The following is a 24,185-nucleotide window of genomic DNA, read 5'->3' on the forward strand; positions in this document are numbered from 1 at the left end:
TTCCTTTCTTCCTTCCTTCCTTCCTTCCTTCCTTCCTTCCTTCCTTCCTTCCTTCCTTCCTTCCTTCCTTCCTTCCTTCCTTCTTTCAGTGTTACTAATGCCACAGAACATGCTTTGTAAAAATAATTCAATTAGATTTAACAAACCTTTATTACATGCCTTTTTCATACAAAGGATAAAGTAGTATGCACATGTCAGGATTGGTGTAATATATTTCTATTGTAAGGGACATTAAAAGTCATTATGACAGGAGAAAGAATTAGAGTGTCTTTCCAAAGCTATCCAGCTATTAGACTCAAAGGGCTTTAAAAAGATAGCATGCCTTTTGATCCAGCTATATCACTACTGGGTTTGTACCCCAGAGAGATAAAAAAAAAAAAGTTTGTACAAAAATATTTATAGCTGCCCTCTTTGTGGTGGCAAAAAAAATTGGAAAATGAGGGAGTGTCCCTCTATTGAGGAATGGCTGTACAAATTGTAATATCTGATGGCGGTGGAATACTATTGTGCTATAAGGAATGATGAACTGGAGGAATTCCATGTGAACTGGAACAACCTCCATGAACTGATGTGGAGTGAAATGAGCAAAACCAGAACATTGTACAGAGAAAGTGATACATTGTGGGATGATCAAATGTAACAGACTTTGCTACTAATAGCAATGCAATGATCCACGGCAATCTTGTGGAATTTATGAAAAAGAATGCTATCCACATCCAGAGAAAGAACTGTGGGAGCAGAAATCCAGAAGAAAATATGTGATTCATCACCTGCTTCTATGGGTATGTGATTTGAGGTTTTGGTTTTTAAAAGTTTACTCTATTACAAATACGAATAATGTGGAAATAGGTTTTGAGTAATAAGACATGTATAAACCAGTGGAATTGCTTGTCAGCTCTGAGAGGGGGGAAGGAAGAGGAGAGGGAGACAACATGGATCATGTAACCATGGAAAAATATTCTTAAAAAAAAAAAAAAAAGCTATCTAGCTGCTCACATAAAGAGTATTCCCAAAGTCATTGTGCAGATGTAATTTTTAATCAAACAAATTTAAAATGAATTCAATTTTATAAATTTAATTTAAAATTAAAATTTTATTTTATGAATTCCTTTTTAGCCCTCAAAAGAGTTACAGAGAAGATTTGACAAAGACATAAAGGAATCTAGTACATTCCTCTGTGGCCTTAAAAGCCTGCCCTGGGAATGAGAGGGGTTAAAACTAAGTAGAATTATAGGAGTGAGGTGACCAGGTTCAATAGATATTCATGTGAAAAGGAAAGTTAACCATCAGCACAAAGTGAATCAACAAAATGTGAAGTAGCTGCCAACACAACTTAACAAAACAAAACAAAACAAAAAAAACCAGGCCCCACCCCCACCAACCTATAAGACCTGGAGTTGAATAAGAGCTTAATGCTCAGCACAAGGAAGTTGAAAGATCCAGTGTCTGCTCCCAGGATCACAAATGAAGACCTGGAAGGGTCTTAGACAGACTCCATCATTCCATAAATTCCACAGGAAACTGAGGCCCAGAGAGGAGTAGGGACTTGCTTATGGTCACATAGATAATCTTTTTTTTTTTTTTTTTTTTAACTCTTACCTTCCTCTTAGAATCAATACTGTGTATTGGTTTTAAGGTAGAAGAGTGGTAAGGGCTAGGCAATAAGGGTTAAGTGAAGTGTCTGAGGTCAGCTTTGAATCCAGGATCTCCCATCTCTAGGCCTGGCTCTCCATCCACTGAGCCACTTAGCCACACCCAATATAGATAATCTTACAAGAGGCAGAGCTGGGGATTTAAACCTGGCTCCACAGAATGCCAAATCTGCTGCACTTTCTACCATATCAATGGCTCCAAGTGCAGTCTGCACTCTCTGTTGGGGAGAGGAATACTATTCCTGAGAGGTCAAAATTATTTTCATAATAAGATGAAGAGGATTTGACTATGAAAATATTCCTTTCTGTTCCATTATGTGTCAGTGGGAGGCTGCATTTCCTTCATATATTTCAACCAAAACAAAATATACCGAATGCACCCAAATGCAAAAGCAGGTGAGAAAAGTTGTATTCTATTAAGCCAAACGTTAAAGAAATTTACAAAAATATTTAGAACAATGCTACTCTTCTCACTGCATTGTTTTTCTTGGAAAAGTTATTTCTCACTTTTAAATGTTGGTCTATTCTTACTGTTAAATAAATCAATAAATGTTTAAAAATTATATTTCAATTTCTAATATCACAAATACTGATAGAATACACACACAAAAATATCTCAGTAATTTAAGAGTGGAAAGGGGTCCTGAGACTGCAAAGTTTGAGAATTATTATACTATGCTGGACATATTAGCAAATCTGAATACATCTTGAAGAAAATGACCAAGATGTCACAGGAGTCCTTGAAGGAAATTGGGCAGCTAACCTGGAGGAGAAGACTTGGGGACTGACAGGATGGGATCATAATCTTTAAATACATGAGAAAAAACAACTGTATTTAGGAGGAATTAGAATTAGACTTGTTCTGTGTGGCTCTTGGGGACAGAGCAAGGACCAACAAGTTATAAAGAAACAGAAATGGGGTCCGTAAATGAGCAAGCAAATAAAAATTCAAAGCATTTTGCCTTAATTATGGCAGTGTGTTCCTTGTCCCTCAGATAATTCAAATAGAGGATGAACAGGATTGCTATTCTGTAGGAAAGGAGACAGCTAGGTAGCCAATGCATAAAGTGCCAGGTCTGGATTAGATCACTCATCTTTCCTAAATTAAAATCTGGCCTCTTCCTAGCTGTGTGACCCTGGGCAAGTCACTTAGCCCTGTTGGCCTCCATTTCCTCATCTGTAAAATGAGCCAGAGAAGGAAATGGTCAACTAATCCAGTATCTCTGTCAAGAAAACCTAAATGGAGTCATGAAAAGTCAGATACCACTAAAAAATAACTGAAAAACAGAATAAGGAGAGGAGGGAGTTCCTGGACCAGACAAGCTTCAGTGATTTTAAATAGGTGAAATCACTTTCAGAGCTGAAGTTCTAACAATAAAGTAAGTTCTTTAGTACTTAGAGCTTCAACTTAAAAACGCAGCAGGAGAAGCAAGAAATGACAATGTGGAAGAGACTTAAATGGGGCCACCAAGACCCATTAAGAATAACTGAAAAGCCGAGGCCTTTGGATTCCCTCTGAGAGCAAGTGCAGTAACCAGTACAGAAACCACTGGAAAAAAGAGACTCATTTGATTTCAGCGAATGAAAGGAGGCAAGGGAACTGTTAGGAGGAAAAAAGAAAAAAAAAGAGGTTGGATCCTCCATTTCAGGAGTATGCCTAGCTAGAGTAATCAGACAGACAGGACTGGACTCTGAATTTGCACTTGTAAATATCTGGGGTTTGTTTTTAAGAGGGGAGGAAGTGTGCCCCAATGACTCCCAAAGAGTCCAGACTTTTCTGACTAGTTTTGAAGGCCTCCCACAATAAAATTCTAACTTAACTTTCTAGGTTTCTGTTCTAAAAGTCTCCCTTTCCATCTTGAGCTCAGCCTAAAATATCTTTCAATCAATAGGCAATTTATGAATAAATGAATATATGTATTATATACCAGACACTATTCTAAACCAATGAGATATTGTTGTTGAGTCATTTCAGTCATGCCCAACTCTTTGTGACTCCACTTGGGATTTTGGTGGCAAGGATACTGGAGTGGTGAGCCAGTTCCTTCTCTAGCTCATTTTACAGATGAGGAAACTGAGGCCAGGAGGGCTAAGTGACTTGCCCAGGGACAGGCAGCTAGGAAGTATCTGAGGCCAGATTTGAACTTAGGAAGATGAGTCTGACTCGGTCTCCTGTGCCACCTCGATATCTCTTAAAGGCAAGGGGGCTGGATCTTATTTGTTTATGTATCTTCTCCTGTGAATTTTTATGCAGTGGATACTCAGGGGTCCATGTCTGTGACTTCACTGGTGTAGGGAATTCTTCCCAGGGGAAGAAATTCCTCTAGTGAATGCAGCTTTGTCCCTGGTTTAGAGTCTCTGCCCAGGACCACTAAGGGATTAAGGCAGGATTGCACAGCTGGGACTTGTGACTCTAAGGTCAGCTCTCTCTCTGCTAGGAAAAACAAATAAACAGGGAAATCAATCTATCAACCAGCATTTATCAAACAAGTACTCTGTGCCAAGCACAGTACCAGTCTTTGATGATAAAAAAAAGATAGCTGTGAACGAAGTCTTCTATCTTGGCACCATCCGTTCACCCTCCAATTCATCGTCCCTATTCAATGTGAATTGAATCAAAAAGCATTTATTAAGTGCTTACAGGGCCAGCACAGTGCATAGAGTGCCAGGTCTGGAGTCAGGAAGATCCAAGTTCAAATCTGGCCTCAGCCACTTAACTAGTGGGATGATCCAGAGAGAGTCACTTCACCCTGTTGGCCTCAGTTTTCTCATCTGTACAATGAGCTGGAGAAGAAAACAGCAAACCCCTCCAGTGTCTCTGCCAAGAAAATTCCAAAATGGGGCCAACCAAGAGTCAAATGCCACTGAAATGACAGAATGACGAGTGCTTACAGCGCACCAGGCAGCATGCTAAATAAATCCTGAGGGCACAAAGGGAGGAAAATGGATCCTTCCCGAAAGAAGCTCACATTCTAATGGAAGAGACAATTTTTTAAAATGACATAGAAGAGGGACTACTAGGTTGTTCAGTGGATAAAGAGCCAAGGCTTGGAGAAAGGAGATCTTGGATTCAAATCTGGTCTCAAGACACTTCCCAACTGTGTGCAAGTCGCTTAAGTGCAATCACCTAGCCCTTACTGCTCTTCTGCCTTGGAATCAGTTCTAAGACAGAAGGTAGGATTAAAAAAAAGTATATCCAAGATATTTACAGTATAAACAGAAAGTAATCTCAGAAGGAAGGCATAGGGAGAGGAAAAGGGGGGAAGATAGGTCAGGACAGGCGGAGATGGATGGGAAAAGGCCTCCTGCTGAAGGCAGAATTTAAATGAAGTTTTGAAGTATTAAAAGCTTAAAAAAAAATCACAACGAAGTGATCTATTTTACCTTCATGTCTGCTTCTCCTGCACTGCGAGTGTCCTGACAGACGAAATTGTATTCTCCTTCCCATACTCCTGTAACTAACTAAAAAGGAAAAAAAAAATAACAGTGCTATCAGTTCACAAGCAATATTAATCATAGCAGTAACATCTGACACTTTTATATAATAAATGCTTTAAAGATTGGCACACTTTAAAAAGATGATCTCCATGGACATCACCACCACCTTGTGAGGCAGGTGCTCAAGATCTTAGTATTCTTATTTTCTAGAAGTTAAAATGGAGGCTCGCCAAGAACACGGCACCCCAGAGATCCCAGGAAATATCCCCCCCCAACCCCAAGAGGGGAAATGTGGGATCCCAGGCCATGCATCATGAACACGCTTCCAGGAGAGTCTGACCTCATCCCATTCTCTCTTACATTAGGGTTCTTTTTGCTGACCTGATCCCTATTAGTTAACAAGTATTTTATTAAGCCCCTATGATTTGTGTTAGTAATAAAAAATAAAAAATAGTAAAAAAAAAAAAAAGGCAAAAGAAGGGCCTTACTCTCAAGTGGGGGGGGGGCAATAAGCACGACAACTATATATTTACAGGATAACCTGGAGATAATCAACAGAAGGAAGGCACTGATATTGAACGGACTCGAGATGCCAGAGGAAGGGAGGGTCTTACTTGCTTTTGTAGCTCTCCTGTAATACTTTTCAGAGGGGTCTTTGTGATTTTTCTTATTCTCTTTTCTTTTTTCCCTCCTCCTTTTTTATTTAGAAAACATCTCCATGGTTACATGATTCATGATCCCCCAACCACTTTTTATTTGTGATTTCACTAGTGTAGGCAGCAGACAGAGGAATGGAAGGAGGGGTCACTAAGGGGTGCAATGGATAGAGTGTCAGGAATCAGGAAGATCCGAGTTTAAATCTAGCCTCAGACACTGACCAATTGTGCAACCCTGGGCAAGTCACTTGGTCCTGCCTGCTTCTGTTTCCTCATCTGTAAAAATGAGCTGGAGAAGGAGATGGGAAGCCACTCCTATATCTTTGGTGAGAAAACCCCAGATGGGATCACAAAGAGTCAGATGAGACTGAAAAGGACTGAACCACCACCAAGGCAAAGAGGTGGACAGATCTGTTATAGAGGGAATTAAATTGTGGCTGAACTCAGTTTTTGCCTCCAATGTCATTGCTATTATCAACAGTACCACCTGGGGTGCCTCTAGGGTCTGTGATAAACCAAAAAAAATGGACAAACCAAACTGAATATGAGCTATGTGGAGTAGGATTTAGAAGGTGTGTTTGCATTGTAAATCACTTTTACTAGGCACAAACTAAAATCCTTCCTTTGTGGGGCTTCCAAAGAAAAAAAAAACAAACCCACCAGGATTTGAAGTGATGAGAAGCTGGAGAGTGGAGGAATGTCCTCTGATAGAAGAAGGGAGTGAAGATAACTATTGGTGGCAAAAGCCAAATGGGAAGCTCTTGCCAAAGTGGGGAGACAGATGTTTTTAGGGGGACACAGTTATTCTTTCTCCAATGATAGCCAACAGGAGCTAGCAAAGTGAGAGATCATCCAGGAAGGGTTAGAGGAAGAAAAGGATGACTGAAACCTTTGTTTTTAGACGTGAAAACAACAAAAGAGAAGCCTCTCTTTTAGGGTGTGTAAACCAAGATGTAAACAAATCTTGCCAAGGCTGGTCAAAACAGACCATGACTCTCAATTTCTGGTGATACAGCTAGAAAGAGCTTCCAAGGTTTGGGGTAAGAAACTCAAGAGTAGAAGGGCTGTGCTTTCTTCTCTGTCGTCCACTGAAAGCTGAGGATACAGAAGAGAAAAACTGCTTCGGGAAGGAAGCTGGCTAGCTAAAAAAGTGCTCAAAAGAATGAGATTTTTGATCTCTGAACAACAGCTGGAAACAAAGGGGTGATGGACTTCTGCCCAGGGAAGGAATACACTTAACAAAGGCTGGTTAGAATATGCTTACTTGAAGGGGGCAGCTGGGTAGCTCAGTGGATTGAGAGCCAGGCCTAGAGAAGGGAGGTCCTGAGTTCAAATTTGACCTCAGACACTTTCCAGCTGTGTGACCCTGGGCAAGTCACTTGGCCCTCATTGCTACCCTTACCACTCTTCTGCCTTGCAGCCAATACACAGTATTGACTCCAAGACAGAAGATTTTTATTTAAAAAATATATATATGCTTACTTGAGGTCTTACACATCTAATCAAAAAGATTTAAAATGAAAATAAAAAGGCTGGGGAATAACAATGCCAATAGCTGGTATTTCCTCATCCCTGGGAGGCAGGTGCTTTTATGGCCCCCATTTTGCAGATGAGGAAACTGAGGCAAACAGAGGTTAAGCAACTTGTCTGGGGTCACATAGCTAAGAAACATCAGATGCTGGATTTGAACAGCGCTTTATCCACTGTACTACCAATGACTTCAAAAGGAGAAAAACTTGCCTATTTGTATCCAGCAAGCTAAATGAAGAACACCAAGATGTCTACAAGTTCATTGGAAACAAAATTCAAAAAAGTAACTGGTAATAAAATCTAAAGGCCTGAAAATGGCTATGTCCAGTTTATGTAAGACCCTCTGAAGATCTTCATGTATGGAGGCAAATTTTACCGCATACGTCTCATTGCACATGGGTAGCTCTGGATGGGTATCCCACATTTAAAAGAAACAGGATAGGCTAAAAAAAAAGGAACATTATTGCCTTCCTGCAGGAGGGGCACAATGATAACTGAGCTATTAATAATAATATAATAATGTAATGATAGCAGAGCTATTCATTTCATACTTTGTTTTGTTGACAACAAAAACAGATAACAGGGAGTCCATTCAAAAATTTTATTAAGCACTTACTGTATAGATAACTAAGATTAAGGAGGTAGTAAGGTGAATTCTAGCCATCTGGCCCAGCTAAACTATATCTCTAGGGGCTGAAAGAAACAGGCAGATGTGAGACTGATGGTCAAACCACTGTCACAAGCCACCTCCAAGCAGAAGAATGTTATTCCCTGAATAAAGACAAAGGACCTCATTTTTAAAAAAATGGAAGAGCCTGGCAATTTATAGTATTAATTCAAATACTACAGTAACATCATAGCTTAGCATTGACACTTGGCCTACCCTTTCAAGTGATGCTAGGCTCTGTAAGTTTCTTACAAAGAAAAACACAATATCTGGGAAGTGCTAGAAACCAGCCTAGATCACCAGGCAAACCAGTTAGTGAAGCTGCCATTAAGATACAACTTCTAGCTGCAAGAGAGCATCTTCTTTCTAGCTCATAAAGTTTGTTTCAGTTCTAGAATATGAACTATGAAATACCTAATGGCAGATACAATTCAGTACATATGCGTGCCACATTCACATTCATGCTCATCATAGATTGTTTGCTGGAAAAGGGTGTTTGGAGGTTGTCTATTTCAACTCGTTCATTTTTTTAGAATTTTTTTTTTTTGTTGTTGTTGCATTTCTCCTTTCCCTACCTTGCACCAGAGAAGGCCACCATTTGACCTAGGAAGGCTTTCTTGATCACCCTTAATTTGCCTTCTCAAACTACCTAGATTTTGCACATCTGGGTCCATGCAGTAGAATGTAAACTACTCTAGGGTAGCCAGAGTTCTTTTTCTGAGGGCGGCACAAGGGCTCAAGTGTTAGACGAATGAGTGGTTTAGCGGGGGAATAGGCAGCGTTAGAGAGGCAGTTTGGTGGCTTAGTGGATAGAGAGCTAGACCTCAGGAAGATCTGTGGCCTGTGACACTAGCTGTAGAACCCTGGGCAAGTCACTCGACCTGTTTGCCTTAATGCACTGGTGAAGGAAATGGCAAACTACTCCTCCAGCATCTTTGCCAAGAAAACTCCATGGATTGTTCCCCCAGGCCATGAATTGGACATGACTGAACAACAAAGTCTGAGTTGAAAAGATTATTTTAGTAAAAGAAATGACCTTAGAACACTGTAAGTCTTCTCTTAAGCAAAGAGGTGGTTCAAATTCAGACTGTCCTTTTAGTTTCTTTACAGCGAATATAAAGATAGCCTTCCTAGCATAATTCCTCACCTTCCTAAGAACCCCTCTGACAACACAGAAAATGGGACAGGATTTTATAACTTTGGTTTTTCAGGAAGCAGGTCTAAAGCACTACTGTGTTCCCAAAGCAGGTTCGAACAGCTTTTCATTACGTCTATATTGCTTCCCAGAGGTGCAGAACTGCCTCAAAATAATAATAATAAATCCAGTGATTGTTATTTTCTCTGTTCCTTCCAAAGAAGCGAGATTATTTTCAGCAAGTACTACCTCATAAGCTGAAAGGTACCAATCTTGTCAGAGTAAAGCCTGTTTTAATTGGTACTAGGCGATGTGATGAGTCTATAATTAAACCTGGCATACATCTCTTCTCTTCTGATGTGACAAATTAAATCGCTGATGATGGTCTGGTGCATTCTGGTGCTTAGAGGACAAGTACTGCAACCCTGACAACAGCTGGCCTGTGACCAATCTGACAAATGGAATTGAACCTTGCCATTCGAACATCTGCTACAGTGAGATTTGGGCTTTTTATAACATTTCATTTTTCCACAAATGAAGTCATTGGGTATTCATTCTGTCTTAAGATTCTTTGGTTGGCATCTGGACAAATCAAATGGAGTATACAGACTTAAGAACTACAGGCTCTTAAAACAAATACACAGAAAACTCCTTAGAATGCTACCAAAAAAAAAATCTTAAGAAGCAAGGTCGTTATAAGTGACCAAGGGGAGAAAATATTGTAGGCCCAAGCCTTTCAGCCCCCATACCACCACTACAGCAAGAATCAGTGAGCAGGGTGGCTTCTGTCTGTGGCCTCTGCATTTCGGAGAGGATGAGGCAGGAGCTCCTAAAGAGAACCAAGAATGAGGAGTAGAAATGTGGTGATGTGAATAGAGGGCTGACACATTTTCTGGGTATAGTTCCTTTCCATGACTCAGAAGGACAGAGTTAGAAGGGATCTTAGTTACTCCAACCCCACTCCCATTTTATAGATGAAGAACCCAAGATGTTGGATGGGTAAATGATTTGCAAATAAATAACACAAGCAATTAATGGTAGGCCAGGAACGGTAAGGCACCCTGGTCCCCAGGTAACCTTGAAGCTCAGATCCTAGTCACTTTGACTTGTCTGGACAGCTCTAGAGTTGGCTTGGCTTTTTCTATAAAACATGCCCTTACAAACTCCTTTTAAAAATGCTGCCCAAAAGGACCAGAAGTATCAGTAGCCATTCCTTTTAGCAGAAATCTTGCTTGGGATTGTTTATTGGTCACACCAAATTACCAGGATAAATTTTCCTCTAAAGCAAACAAACTTTGGTGGAGTCACTAAAAATAATGCCAGGGCAGGGGGTGTGAGGTTTTGAATTACAACTATTATTTGTGCAAGACACACAAGCATGTCCATTAATGTCCTTTTGCACTAGTGGCCCAATGGAATGTTTGTTTTCTGTTACCAGGAACCCCCTTTGAGCCATAACTGAAAATGATTTCAGCCAAGTCACAAGGCCTGGTTTTGTATGTCTGAAAAGCCTTTAGAATGATACACAGAGAAACGACGAGAGTTTTTTAAGCCCAACCTGAATCAGGTATGTGTGGCATTTGATAACCTAAGTCAAGCAGGGGACTCTGTTTGTGACAACACTTGGGTCTTTCCATCTGAGGGCCTCCTAGAAGGGTGTTCTAGAATAGTGCCTCCTTAGAGCTAAGTTGTAGCACTTTCTGAATCCTCCTCTTCCCCTTAATGGTATGTTGGTGAGTACTAAATGGAAACAACTCATTGGGCTTTGGCTAGATGCTTATTCCTGAGTTTATTTTCCATTAATGAAAGGTTCTCTTTAGGGGTTCCTTACCTCTTGAGGATCTGAAGTGGTGGTTAGTTACTACAGCTACTGTTAAATACATTCTTTTGCAAAAAAATAGGAGAGGGACCCAGTCAAACCATAATCTCTTGGCTTTCAAAGTAACCTGGACAAGCACGCAATTGAGGGGGATGCTGTCTACCTATTCTGTCTTGTTTTTCAAAGTTAAAGAAAAGTGATTGAGTTTGGAGATGCTGTTGAGTATCTCTTAAACATCAATATCAATAAATATTTGTCAAATGTCTGCTATGTACTGAGTGCTGAGTGCCAAGAATACAAAAAGAAGCAAAAGGCAGTGCCTGATTCTCAAGGAGCTTACAATCTAAGGAAGGAGACAATGAGCAAATAAATACATATAAAGTAAGTTATATACGGGATAAATACAAAATAATTAGCAGAGAGAAGGCTTTAATTTCATTTAATTAAGAGGGATTGTAAAAGATGGGATTTTGGTTAGAATTTAAAAGGAAGTCAGTAGGTGAAGCTGAAGAAGGTGAGCTGGGGGGAGAGTTGCAGAAAATGCCCAGAGTGAAGAGGTGGAATGTGAAATAGCCAGGAGGCACGTGCCACTGGATTGGAGAGCATTTGGCAAAGAGAAAGATGTAAGATGATTAGTAAAGGTAGAGAAATAGATTGTGAAAGGCTTTGAATGCCAAATAGGGCATTTTGCATTTGATCTAGAGGCAAACTGGAGCTTATTAAGTGGGTGAGTGACCCCTACTATCATCTCAGTTTCGGTCTCTGGGCCTTGAGATCAGATCTAAAATTGCAAAATATATGTATTTAGTTTCTGACCCTCTTCTTTCTCACAGAAAAAACGCTCCTTATTCAAACTCAGTTGAGTTCAATGTGTTCATTTATCCTTCCTACTTTTCTGTCAAAAATCTCTTTAAGAGGGGCAGCTGGGTAGCTCAGTGGATTGAGAGCCAAGCCTAGAGACAGGAGGTCCTAGGTTCAAATCCGGCCTCAGACACTTCCCAGCTGTGTGACCCTGGGCAAGTCACTTGACCCCCATTGCCTACCCTTACCACTCTTCCACCTATAAGTCAATACACAGAAGTTAAGGGTTTAAAATAAAAAAAAATCTCTTTAAGAAACTGGGGGAAAGGACCCCAAACTCATTAATCACAATGAATTATTTTAAAAAATGGTAAGGTTGAACTTGCTGGACTCCCAAGGTAAAGGAAGGTCTGAAGATTAAGGACATGGGTTGGTATTGTAAGGGACCAGAGGAATCATAGATTCAGAACTAGAAGGGCCCTTAGAAGGCATTTAGTCCAAAACTTTCATTTTACAAATGAGTACTATTAGGCCCAGAGATATTAAGTGACTTGCCTATGGTCTTAGGTACTTATTTTACCTTCTATTTCCCCATCTGTTAAATGGAAAATAAGTCAGTCAACATGGATACAAAATATTTTTCAAAATACATTAAAAAAAAAAAAGAGGTAGCATAGTGTGATCAAAGGGCAGTGGATTTAGAGTTGGAGGTCTTGAGTAGTGATCCTAGATGTGCTACTATTTCTCTAAGTGTATGACCTTCCCTCGGTGAGCCCTATCTTTCTCTGGGATTTGGTTTCTTTTCTATAAAAGGGTGAATTTGGAGTAGGCAATTTTTAAGGTACTTTCAACCTCTAAATATGTTCAATGAAATCCACTAATCAAAGAAGGAAGTCTTTGGAAGAGGCTACCAGGAGTTATCCATAGCTGAACAAGAATCCCTCAGTCTTTGTGACCTATCAGGATAGGTGAGGTCTCATTAGCTTCCTTTCAGGGAGTCGGGAGAGCAAAGGGAACCAGAACCTTGTATACTTGCTACAAATGTGTTCTTGCCACAGCAAAGTAACAGTGATGTTTACAAGAAATGCATCATATGCCAAATCCTTTCAAATCTGAGTTCCCTAAAATTGCTGTAGCTATTTTAAGAACATGAAAAAGGAGGGCCAGAAAACCAACAAGTCAATTTAGAAAGCAGTGAGCTGCCCAAGCTTCTGCTGTTTAATTCTACCATGATACCTTTCAAAACGTGCAATAAAAAGGATGGCCTGTCAGCTTGGTCTAAGAGCTTTTGTGCAAGTACTAATGGGATGCTATTAATATCCCTGGACGTCCTAGAGAGTTCAGAGAACACAGATAGATTTAACTGGCCATTGAGCCTATTAAATATGTATAGCATCAAATATTCCAATTATTTTCTTTTTTTACAATCAACAAAATCACTCTGCAAATCTTCCCCCCAAAATCTATAAGAGATTGCCATCAATTTAGCTATATCTATACATATGCTTGAAGCTTTACATTTAAAATATTGGCATTTATGATTTTCTGAAATTTTGGGAGGTGAAAGAAAAACCATATTTTCTTCTGGAAAATATGTAAACCTTATTTGTTTGGCAATTACAGCCTTCAAATCCTCTAGCTTCAGCCAAATTTACCTACTTATTGTTTCTTATGTAAATATTCTATTTCTTACCTTTGTGCCATGGCAAGGGCTGACCCTTACCCCAATATAATCTGCAATACTCTTTCTCACTTCTACTCATAAACAGGTCAAAGGTCATCTAAGGTCCTCTGCCTTCAAGAGAGGTTTCCCTAATTCCCCTATTTGAAAGTGTCCCTTTTAAAAGTTATTAGGGTGTATATCTTGTATTTACCATGCCACCCCTGAAATGTAAGTTCAGAATGGAAGCTTCCTGGGGTCCCCACAGTACCTGGCTCTTAATTCTCTCAACTCACTGGACATATTTGACAATTACCTGAATCTAAGAGTAATAGATCTCCCACACTTTAGTGCTTTTAATCTATGAATTCTTTGGAACAATAGTTCTAGATTCTGTAAAAAAGGGTTCGGGTAGTTGTGTGTGTGTGTGTGTGTGTGTGTGTGTGTGTGTTTTGCCCTCCTAACTGTGTCATATAGTTTTGGTGGAATAATTCAGCTCACAAATAATAAGGGGGAAATGGTTACAAAGGAAGTATCCATAAATGCAAACACCTTGCAGACCAAACCGTATCTTAACCTGAATTTCCAAGTTCTCTTCTCAATCCAACCAATGACTGACCTCAAGCCAACTTTGAGTTTAAATAAAATTTAAAGCTAAGGTGTTTTTGTTTTTTTTAAAAACAACCAGTGCAAACATATGCTGAATTTATGTTTTCATAGGCATTAAAGGTCTTCATTTTTTTTTTCTCTCTCTCCAGGAAAAGACCTTAAATTAAGAGTCAACAGCATCCCCCTGAAAGTTGTGGCACTTGAGATGAGGCAATATATAGATAACAAAGTGGAAAGAACACCAGAGTTTGAGTCAGTAGGGGCCTACTCTTTCCTAGAGCTGTGTGACCAACCCACTTAACTTTTCAGAGGTTCTGCTTCTTCACCTATAAAATCTTGGGGTTAGACTAGGTGGCCTCTAAGGCGCTTTCCAATTCCAAACCTACTATAACCAAGTTCTTTCCCCTCTTTCTTGGTAATAATGGCATTGCCAAAGGAGTAGCTAGGTAGCACAGTGGATGGAGTAACCAGGTCTGGAGTCAGGAGGACCTGGGTTCCAATCTGGCTTCTGATGCTTCCTAACTCTGACTGCCTGGGTCTTGCCATTCTTTTGTCTTAGAAGTGATACTAAGACAGAAGGTAAGGGTTAAAAAAAGTAATAATGCACTGGAAAAAAACATACCACACCTAAACGATGAAGGCCTGTGTTTCTAAATTTAGCATCATGGTTTTAAAATGTATTCTAGTTATTTCTCCCTCCCACCCATTATCTTGTCCCCACCTCCTTTTTCTTGGTACTCAAGTCTTCCCAAGACAACTTCACCCTTCCTTCATCCTCTTTTATCTTTCCTTCCTTGTCTCTTCTATTCCTCTCCCATACAAAGACTGAAAGTGGATTAACTTCAAACTCTTTAAGGCAGGAATGTCTTCTTAACTCAGAATTAAGAAAACCAAAATTTTCCTGACAACTTAGCAAGAAGGTAACACAGGTCTGCTCTGTCCCTTAATGGTCAATAGAAAAATGAAAACATTTACCCCTACAATGAGTAGTATAACTTGGATGAAGTAATTTGGTGACTGCCAAGTCTACACAGGGTCAAGTAAAATCGGATATCAAATTCACATGAATGCCAACAACAATTCTAGACTTGGGAGTCAGTCCTTGGGCTCAAATCTACTTACAGAGAATATAGCCTATTTATCCAAGTGTTTTCTCCTTGTTCTGGTCCCTATTCCTTTTTTTTTTTGGAGTGCTTTCCTGATCCCTCCTCTCCCACAGCCTATACAAAATTAAAGAAGATAATATAGCATGTTTCTCATTTTGTAGAAGTCCTGACTTCTTTGCCAGTCCGCAAAATGAATGGTAAGAACAGCAAAGGAGAGGTACATGGCCTTGCTGGCTAGAAGTAAGAAAAATACTTTTAGAAAAGTGACAGTAAGAAAATTATGTTGTCTAGGGGGTTCTTTCACCACTATGAAGGAGACCAGAATCTGACCACTGAGATTCCTTCCAACTCCACCCCAAGATACCTAAAGAGTTGCCCAGAGTTCTAGAAATTACTTAGCAGGACACAGGAGAGAAGTTCTACTTGTGGTCATATGGGTCCTATAACGCCTCAGATTCATCTAGTCAGGCAGCAATTTATACACAATTTCCTTTTCCTCTTTGTAATAGTAAGTAGTATACCAATAAAGGAGGATGAAATTATTTTTTGAAACAAAAACAAAAAAACCCAAAGGACATAATATATAAGTTGGATATTGTCCAGGAGGGCAATGGTGATGATCAACCAGATTCTGATAATACCACATGAGAAGGTTTAGTCTGGAGAAGACTTGACCCAGGGTTTTTTTAACCTTTTTTGTATCATGGTCCCGCCTCGAGCAATCTAATGAAGTCTACAAACCCCTTTTAAGAATAATTTTCTTGACTAGAAACATAACTGAAAGAAATGTTGAATTTCAGTTAGAGATTAGTAAAAATTTAAATACATACATATTTTTTCCCATTCATGGACTCCCTGAAATTTATTCACAGACTCCATCTTGGGGGGGGGGTGTCCCTGGATACCAGGTTAAGAACCCCTGACAGGAGAGCTGTATTTGAAGGCCAATCATGTGGGAAAAGGATCAGACTTGTTCTTCTGTCTTCTGAACCAAGAGCTAGTATCAATAGGTGGAAATTGCAGACACCAATTTTGGTTGAGGTTAAGGAAAAACTTCCTCACAATTACAGCTACCCAATGCAGAATGGACTTCCGTGGAAGACAGTGGGTTATCCCTAATCCAAAGCTACAAGCAGAAGCTGGATGGAAGATCACTTGTTGAATGCATTATTTAGGGGTCCTTTTTCAGGTATAAGTTGAACTAGGTGATGTCTGCAGTCTCTTCCAACTCTTGGATTCTATGATAAGAAAAATACTGGAGAGCTATAAAGTTTTGAGTTAAATGTATTTTTACCTGCCTGCCATCTTATATTTATTATACTAATTTGTTACTGATGTAAAATTAAGATTTAGAGTCTTTCCTAAAATATACTGGCAACATATAAGGAATACTCAATTTATAAAAGGAAAAGGAAAAAATCCAAATGATATAGTAATGAAAAAATAAGTATGCCAAATAACACCTTAGTTTTTTGTTGTATAATCTGTCTATTTATTTTTAAAAGTTGCAGAATATTGTTGTATAGACCAAAAACAGAACACTTTCTTTTGAACTTTACAAACAAAAGTTTCCTTAAGGAGATGGCTCTAACATCTATGAATGTAAATTGGAAAAATAAAGCATTTACTCAAAGGAAACTGACTGTATTGTTGTTAATCACTTGTATACTGATCAATGTTCTGCACATATTGCTGAGGCCAGGAAGTCCCTGAACTTCATTTCTGTGAATAGCCCCTGCCTCCAATCCTCCAACATCCATCACGGAGGCTAATTAAACTTCCTTTGTTCTAGAACAGGACAAAAAAGGGAAAAAGGCAAAAAAAAAAGTGAGGGCTTTAACATGACATTAACAGCTCATATTAAATTACAATTTAAGGCTATATGGGATTACAACAAATACCAACAAAATGAGATTACATAGTAAAATGAAAGACATATTTGCCTTTTAATTTAAAATTACCTTAATCATTTATACTACTATAATTTAGCTGCTCTTGACTATAAAGTCATTATCTTTTTATATTTACATAATGTTTGATTAAACTTAGCTGTTTTAGTAAAGAAATCTACTCTATGTAATAATAATAAAAAAAATAAAAAAAGAACATCTATTCATAATCTAACCTCACGAGTTAGACTGTTCTGTGAAAATATTGGTGGAACAATGTGATTTCCTAATTAAAGAGAATCCTTTATACTGGGGGGCTCAATAAGAGATCTATATAGGAGAAGGATTTTATCTACCTAACTTAGATAAATTAAAGAGATTTCCATTTTTCCACCTGCATAAATCTCTTTAAGCTCCAACCTTCTCCTTTAAATTCTAACCTTAATTATTAATATTATACTACAAAGGAGGTGGAAAATGTAAATGTGAGGAATGGAAGTAGTATTGGATATATTCTCCATAGCAAAATGGTGGATGGAGATCAGTCTCTCACAAACCTACAAAGGGGCCAGAGCTCTAAAGGTTTCCAGGAGGACAGAAGACTATTTGTCCTCGGAGTCACAGAAAGTGAATTATCCAGCCCCTGTGGCCCAGAGGTATATAAAGACATTTCATAAAACAGGAAGTGGGAGAAATAGGGTGGGTTCAGATTGAACTTGTCCTTTTCATTAGCTATAGTATTGTCCCAGAGACAACCTGATCTGATGAGCTCTCAGAGATGGAAGAGACATAACCAAATCTGAACTGGACTTAGTCCACATATCCGGTGAATGTAAAACCTAAAACCAGGTTTTTTTCCAAGCTTTAAAAAAAGGACATTAATCTTAACAGTCAAATCACAAATTATTTACTTTTATCTGTTCAAGGTAGAATGTGGCTCACATTCACCAAATCAAGCCAAACCAAAATAACAAAAACAAAAAAAAAAATCAAACAAACCTCCTCCCAAACGCCACCCCCATGTCCAAAAAACCCCGAACAACAACAAAAAATGTCCAACCCCCCCAAACCTAATCAAAATGAAACCAGCAAGCAGCAATAACTTATTTGGTACTTATTAGTAAAATGCTCGGCTTTTTTGCTTTTTTTCACATTTAGCCTAAATTTCTCCCTAAATTCTTACAAAACTCTTAGAACAATCCATTGTGAGATTCTGAACTCTAAAAATGTGATATATCACAATCAAAACTAACTTAAAAAGCTCAAACTGGTTTCCACTAAAACAATAATAAATAGCAATATTGAAAGCAAAGAATTGCTTCCATATTCCTCTGTCTGCAGGGAATGTTTATTTATACAAAGATACCTTGGGTGTTTGGACAAAACCACTGAAAAAAGATATTTCATTAGCCCAATCCCTTCCCTCTGCTTCCTTTTCTTTATCATTTTCAGATCAGCAATATGTAAACAGACAGGAGGGCGTCAAGAGTTATGTCAGAAATAAAAATAAAATCTCAACCCATCTCCTACCTCATAAAACATATAAAAAGACAGCAGCGTAAGTCCAAGGTTATAAACCACTAGAATGCCCCTGCAGGAGATTGGCTGTTTATTCTGCATGTATTTTGGTCCTAGCCATACGATTAATAAGTATAAGACAGAGAAGATAAAAGTAGGTATATAGTTATCCAGAAGAAACCACCCTTTTACACGGGAATCTGAAATAGAATAAAAAAAAAAAAGACATATTTAGTGAATGGAAACAAACAGCACAGATATTAAAATAGCGGAAAACATGTCAAACATTTCTTAAGAAGGGAATTATATTTTTGGCCTACTTCTTTCAGACTGGCCTCTTTAGTATAAAGCCATTTTAAAATAAAAGAAAATAAAATAAACAAAAAAACCCCACTACTTGGGGTATACTTCCCCAGGTGAGTTTCCAACAAGTTTAGTAGAAAATAAACTTCCTCAGGATGAGTTCCCAAACATGCAATAATCCATGTAGAATGGAGATTTTATTTATATTTATTGCTAAGAGAAATAACCCATCCAAAACAAACATTCCTTTCTGAAGAAAAAAAATTTTTTTTGGCAAATTCAGAGAGAGCCAAATACCACATTTAAATTAGGTCTTTAGAACTGCATGTAGGGAGGGAAGACAAAACCAAAACGTGGTAGCCTTTGGAATTCAGAAATTCCTCCTGCTGGCCCTGTCTCTGACTATCTGGTCAGCAAGACCAACCCCTAGAAGGAAAGGTACTGCTGGCTTAATGACATGCTTCCCCTAACTAGATGAGGAGCAGCTATTGTGAAAATCCTCAGACAAGGGACTCAAGAGAAGCAATAACAATAAAATAAGGAGAATCTTCTAAATAGGCAGGAATTGAATGACCAAAGTGGTAGACGAGAGGAGAAATTGGATAGAGGTAGAGAGAGCAATGTGGCTTGATGGGAAAGGCCCTCTACCAACACTTTAAGATCCAGGTTCTGCCATTGGTTTCCACTTTGGCAAGTCTCCATTTTCTCATTGGTGAAATGAAGATGGGATCATCTCTAAGGTCCCTTTCGATTCTAAAATCCTATAAACGATGTCCCCAATTGGTGAGCTGAATGTGTGAGGGAGGGAATGATGCTGTAGCAACCATGTTCAATAAAACCACTCTTCCTTCCTTGACGGACATTCCTTAAGGTTAGATGCCAAATTAATTTTTATTCATGGTTCTCGTCTTCAAAACTGAGATAAAATAATAAATTCAAAAGGTAATGAGATTTTCCTTGAGATAGAAAACAGTTGCTCCAACTTTTATTAATGCTATCTGAGGTCCCCTTCTGTGTTTGGAAGCTAGTTTAATCATTTCACAGCTATTTCTTTATTCTCTACAGCTCAAAAGGGAGACCTAATTTAAACATGCGGTGCCAAATTGCAAACTTGTTATTTCTTCTTAAATGAAATTTATGTACTTTCTATTCTACTTATTTTGATAAAGTGTCCAAAAAGTAACAAAAAAAACAAAAAAGCAAATGAGATAAATTTAGAAAAATATTCAGCATGATACAACAGAAGGAATACTAGTAGCTCTGTAGTCAGAAGACCTGGGTTGCATTTGGGCCTCTATAGCTCCCTCTACTACATGTGACCTTGGGAGAATTATTTATTCATCTTGGCCTTAATGTCCCTCTTTGTAAAATGAGAGGGTTGGATGAGACAATCTTTGAGGTCCATTCCAAATCTAGATCTGATCTAATTCCCAAGAATTTTTTAATATGATTGTCATTCAAAAATCAGGGAAATGGTCTACCAATGGATGCTATTTCCTCTTGTTTAAAAAACAGGGGAGAGGGTTTCAGATGGTCATGCTTATACTTGTAACTGCTGGGGAAACTATTTTAGATCTGCATATACATATACACATACACATCTCTATCTGAATTCATGTATTCATATATACCTACAAAGAAACATATATATGCATATATACAGATATGTGTGTATGTATATACATATGTGTAAAGAGGTATGTGTAGGCAAACAGAACAAACTTATTAGGGACAGGAAAAGAGTAACAGGGAATAAAAAGTGACATTCTATATATACGTTAACCTTTGCCATTATATAAAAAGAAGGTATTTTAAAAAACAAAATGGTGAAAGAAGAAGAAAAGTAGGCAAAGTCTTCACTTAAATGCTTGGCCTGAAATCAGCCTCTGCCTAATGAGGACTCTATCTGGCCAGGGCATTCAGAAAAAATTTAAAAACAATTCATGGATTGAATCTGACACCTACAATCCCATTGTCTATGGCAAAGTTATTAAAGTTGTCAGGCCATAAGCTTTAGTTCCCAACCTTGATTTTTAGCTAAAGCCAGGGATTACGATGGCTTCCTTCCTGCTCCAACAACCATGTAATTCTATGTAACTTGCTAAATTATAGGGATTTCCAAAAGCCAATGGCCACTCTTTCATCCAGAATACAGAAAGGAACCTGCCTTTTTCAGGCTGGAACAAGTCCTAGTATCCAAATGGTTCCCCTAAACATTGCTATACCAGTGTCTCTAAGAAGGAAACATAAAAATGGTAATGTCTTACCTCTTGGTCCAAGCCATGTCTGCATATAACTATTAAGGGATGCATCAAAGGCTTCCATTTTTTAATCTATTAAGAGAAACAAAATAGAAATCGATTATTCTTCACTCAAAAGCCTTCTGTCCCCTAAAAGCATAACCTGTTAGGAGAAATGAAACATATTTAGCTGAAAAAAACAAACTACAAAATAAATCTCTCATAATTTACTTAGTCAAAGATAATCTTTTTGAAACTTTAAAAAATACACTTCAGTGCACTTTATATATACTTCAATAAATAAAAAAACACCAATAGATTTTTTAAAAACTAGAAAAGCAACTTAAAAGGACACAGTCCTGACTTAATTAAAATGCCAGCATTCCATATCTTCTCAGTTCCTCAAGCATTCTTTTTTTCCTCATTGGAGAAAGGGGGATAAGAAGAATAAATAGTCATTCAGAGTAGGAAACATGATTAGCCAGAGAACAGAAAGAAAAAAAAAAAGAACCATATCCCTAAAAATGCAATCTTTGTAATGACCAAAACTTTATTTTTAAAAAATAAATGTCTGTTTACTTGTTTTTACAACCATTTATTCACTCTTCCATTAAACAATTATAAAAAGAAAGAATAAAAATAACAAATTCCCACATTGGCTATGTACAAAAACGTATGTCTCATTCTGCATCTTAAGTTCATCACCTCTGCCCAGAGGTAGGGGTGGGGCCACCTGTTTCCTCTGCAGCCTTCTCAATGTGTGACATGCCATTACATTCTAAAGGTTTTCAAGGTTGTTTTTCTCTATGATGTTGTTTTAGCATAAAATGTTCTCCTTGTTCATTCACTTTACAATGCATGAGTTTATAAAGGACCTCTCAGTTTATAAAGGACTTTCAAACAGTGCATTTTATTTTATTTTTAAAGTAAATCAATCTGGAATACAACTGAGCTCTAAGAGAGAATGAGCGGACTGGTTTAAATAAAACAGAGAAAGACTTGCATGGAATAATGCAGTGAAATAAGCAAAACCAAAAGAAAGTTGTCTACAGTAACGGCAATATTGTTCAAAAAGCTGAGCTATTCTGATCATTCAAATCAACTATGCCTTTACTTATGAAGCAAAATGCTATCCACCTCTATGTATTGCATGCTTACACATCCCTCAAATGCAGGCCTTCTCTAATGTGGGTTTGGGAAGGAGGGAGGGAGACAACTTAGAACCCAAAATGTAACAAAATTAAAGGAAGTAAAAAAGAAACATAGACACAGAGAGAGAGAGAGAGAGAGAGAGAGAGAGAGAGAGAGAGAGAGAGAGAGAGAGAGAAGAGACAGAGGTAGAGACAAAGCCAGACAGAAAGGAAAAAAAAGAATCTCTCTCTCACACACACATGCAAGCCCCTTCATGATTTTCTACAAGTGATCATACTTTTTTCTGTTATATCAAACAATAATTATTGAAAAGGTAGAATTGCCAGAAGGCAAAGATAATGGAAAGACAGCAGAAAAGACATCTCTGTAACTAGTTTTAGTAACTATGTCATATAACCACTTAATTTATTAATTTGTTCTTTAGTGTTTCTTTTTTTTAATATACTTGGACAATCTGAAAAATACATAGAGAATAAACAAGAATTACTCAATAACTCTGGGGTTTACAATTAATACTCAACAGACTAGTGGGTAAGAAAGCTAGTAAAATAAGGGTTAGGAACAAAGAATCCAGAGGATGACTTGATGAAGCATGCTCTCTACCTCCTGACAGAGAGGACAGGGTAAAGATACAGAGTGACATAGCCAGTGTAGGAGTTTTGTCTTTTTTTAACTAGGTGTGTTATGAGGAGAGTAGATATTACTCTTTTTTTTCCAATTTGGGAGAGAAATTGGGAAGAGTGGGACTAGTGATAGGTTTTCTCCCTCTTCAAAAAAAAAAGGTCAAGCAAAAATGAAGCATATGAATGCATAGGAAAAAAAAGAACAGAATGAAACCAATAAACGGGGCAACTTAGATATATTCATATTGCTTTCTTTCTCAAAGGGTGGGGAAGGAGCAGGAGGGATATTTTACATACATACACACACACATATAAAGAACAATATATGACATATATATCGATTAAGTACAATCAAATAAAAAATTTACCTACTACTGCCTTTTGGGGCTCTTAAAAGTTATAGGCTAAGAATTCTGTTTCATTCCAACTACAAATTTTGCAAGCTTATTTTAAAAAGAATTTTTATTTGTATATATACATGTGTATATATATCAATTATAAATGTTTATACAAAATATATGTATGCTATGCATACATACATACGTATGTGTGTGTGTGTGTGTGTGTGTGTGTACACCCCCACCCCCCGCCTAAAAAAAAACAAAAAACATGGCATCCAATCTAAGCCCTGATATAGTACATCACGCCTTTATCTCTTAACTTCTGCTGTTCTTGACTTGGGCCTAGGCAAGCCCTGACTCACTTTCTGAGTTTCTGATCTATCTATTTCTCCTCAGATCCTGATCTGTTTCCAAGCCACACTGTTTTTCTCTGGATGACTGATTCTGGTTTGATCAAATCTGTCAAGGATATATGTCTTCCTCCTTCATCCTGAAATTCTGCAGTTGATTTTTTAAAACTGCTTTGCATTTATCCCAATTAAATTTCATCTTATGAGTCAGCTGTCTGGTTTAACCTGTCCATATATTTTTAGATCTACTTTAGCTATTCACCATGTCAGGTGTAGCCCCAACGCACTAGAGCAGCTGAAAATTTGCTGAGTATGCTATTTGTGCCTTCAGTCAAGTTTATGGTAAAAATGTGGAATAGAACAAGGCTATACAGATGGAACCTTGAGGTAATAATCCCTTCTGTGACCCTGGGCAAGTCACTTAACCTTGCAAGGCCTACATTTGTGCCTCTGTGTCCCTAGACTATAAATTGAAGGCATTGGTCTGGATGGCCTAAGGTCCGCCCCCTCTTTGTGCTCTAAATTAAGGATTCTACAGTCTCTTAAAGATATTCAAACCCATTTAACATCAATACTTGATTCTAATATCATTCAGAGCTACCAGTTCATATCTTATCCACAGAAATGCTGCTAAAGACAACGGAATACTGATATTTTGATCCAGAAATAATGAAGAATCACTGGAAACCAAGGAGA

At 38.1% G+C, this 24,185-nt stretch overlaps 1 protein-coding gene across 2 annotated transcripts in view; it reads right to left on the minus strand.

The window, feature by feature from the left end:
* Positions 1–24,185, minus strand: part of ELOVL5 (ELOVL fatty acid elongase 5) — a 108,322-nt gene that overhangs the window by 17,435 nt on the left and 66,702 nt on the right. For both annotated transcript variants that reach the window (XM_044675863.1, XM_044675864.1), the window contains 3 exons: positions 21,051–21,116; positions 18,493–18,680; positions 5,037–5,114 (listed from right to left, as the gene is read on the minus strand). In XM_044675863.1, coding sequence (XP_044531798.1) covers positions 5,037–5,114; positions 18,493–18,680; positions 21,051–21,108 — 324 coding nt within the window. In that variant the 5' untranslated portion in view covers positions 21,109–21,116. The remainder of the gene's footprint in view (positions 1–5,036; positions 5,115–18,492; positions 18,681–21,050; positions 21,117–24,185) is intronic.

This window comes from Gracilinanus agilis, chromosome 4 (genome assembly GCF_016433145.1).
Source record: "Gracilinanus agilis isolate LMUSP501 chromosome 4, AgileGrace, whole genome shotgun sequence".
NCBI classification, from domain to species: domain Eukaryota; kingdom Metazoa; phylum Chordata; class Mammalia; order Didelphimorphia; family Didelphidae; genus Gracilinanus; species Gracilinanus agilis.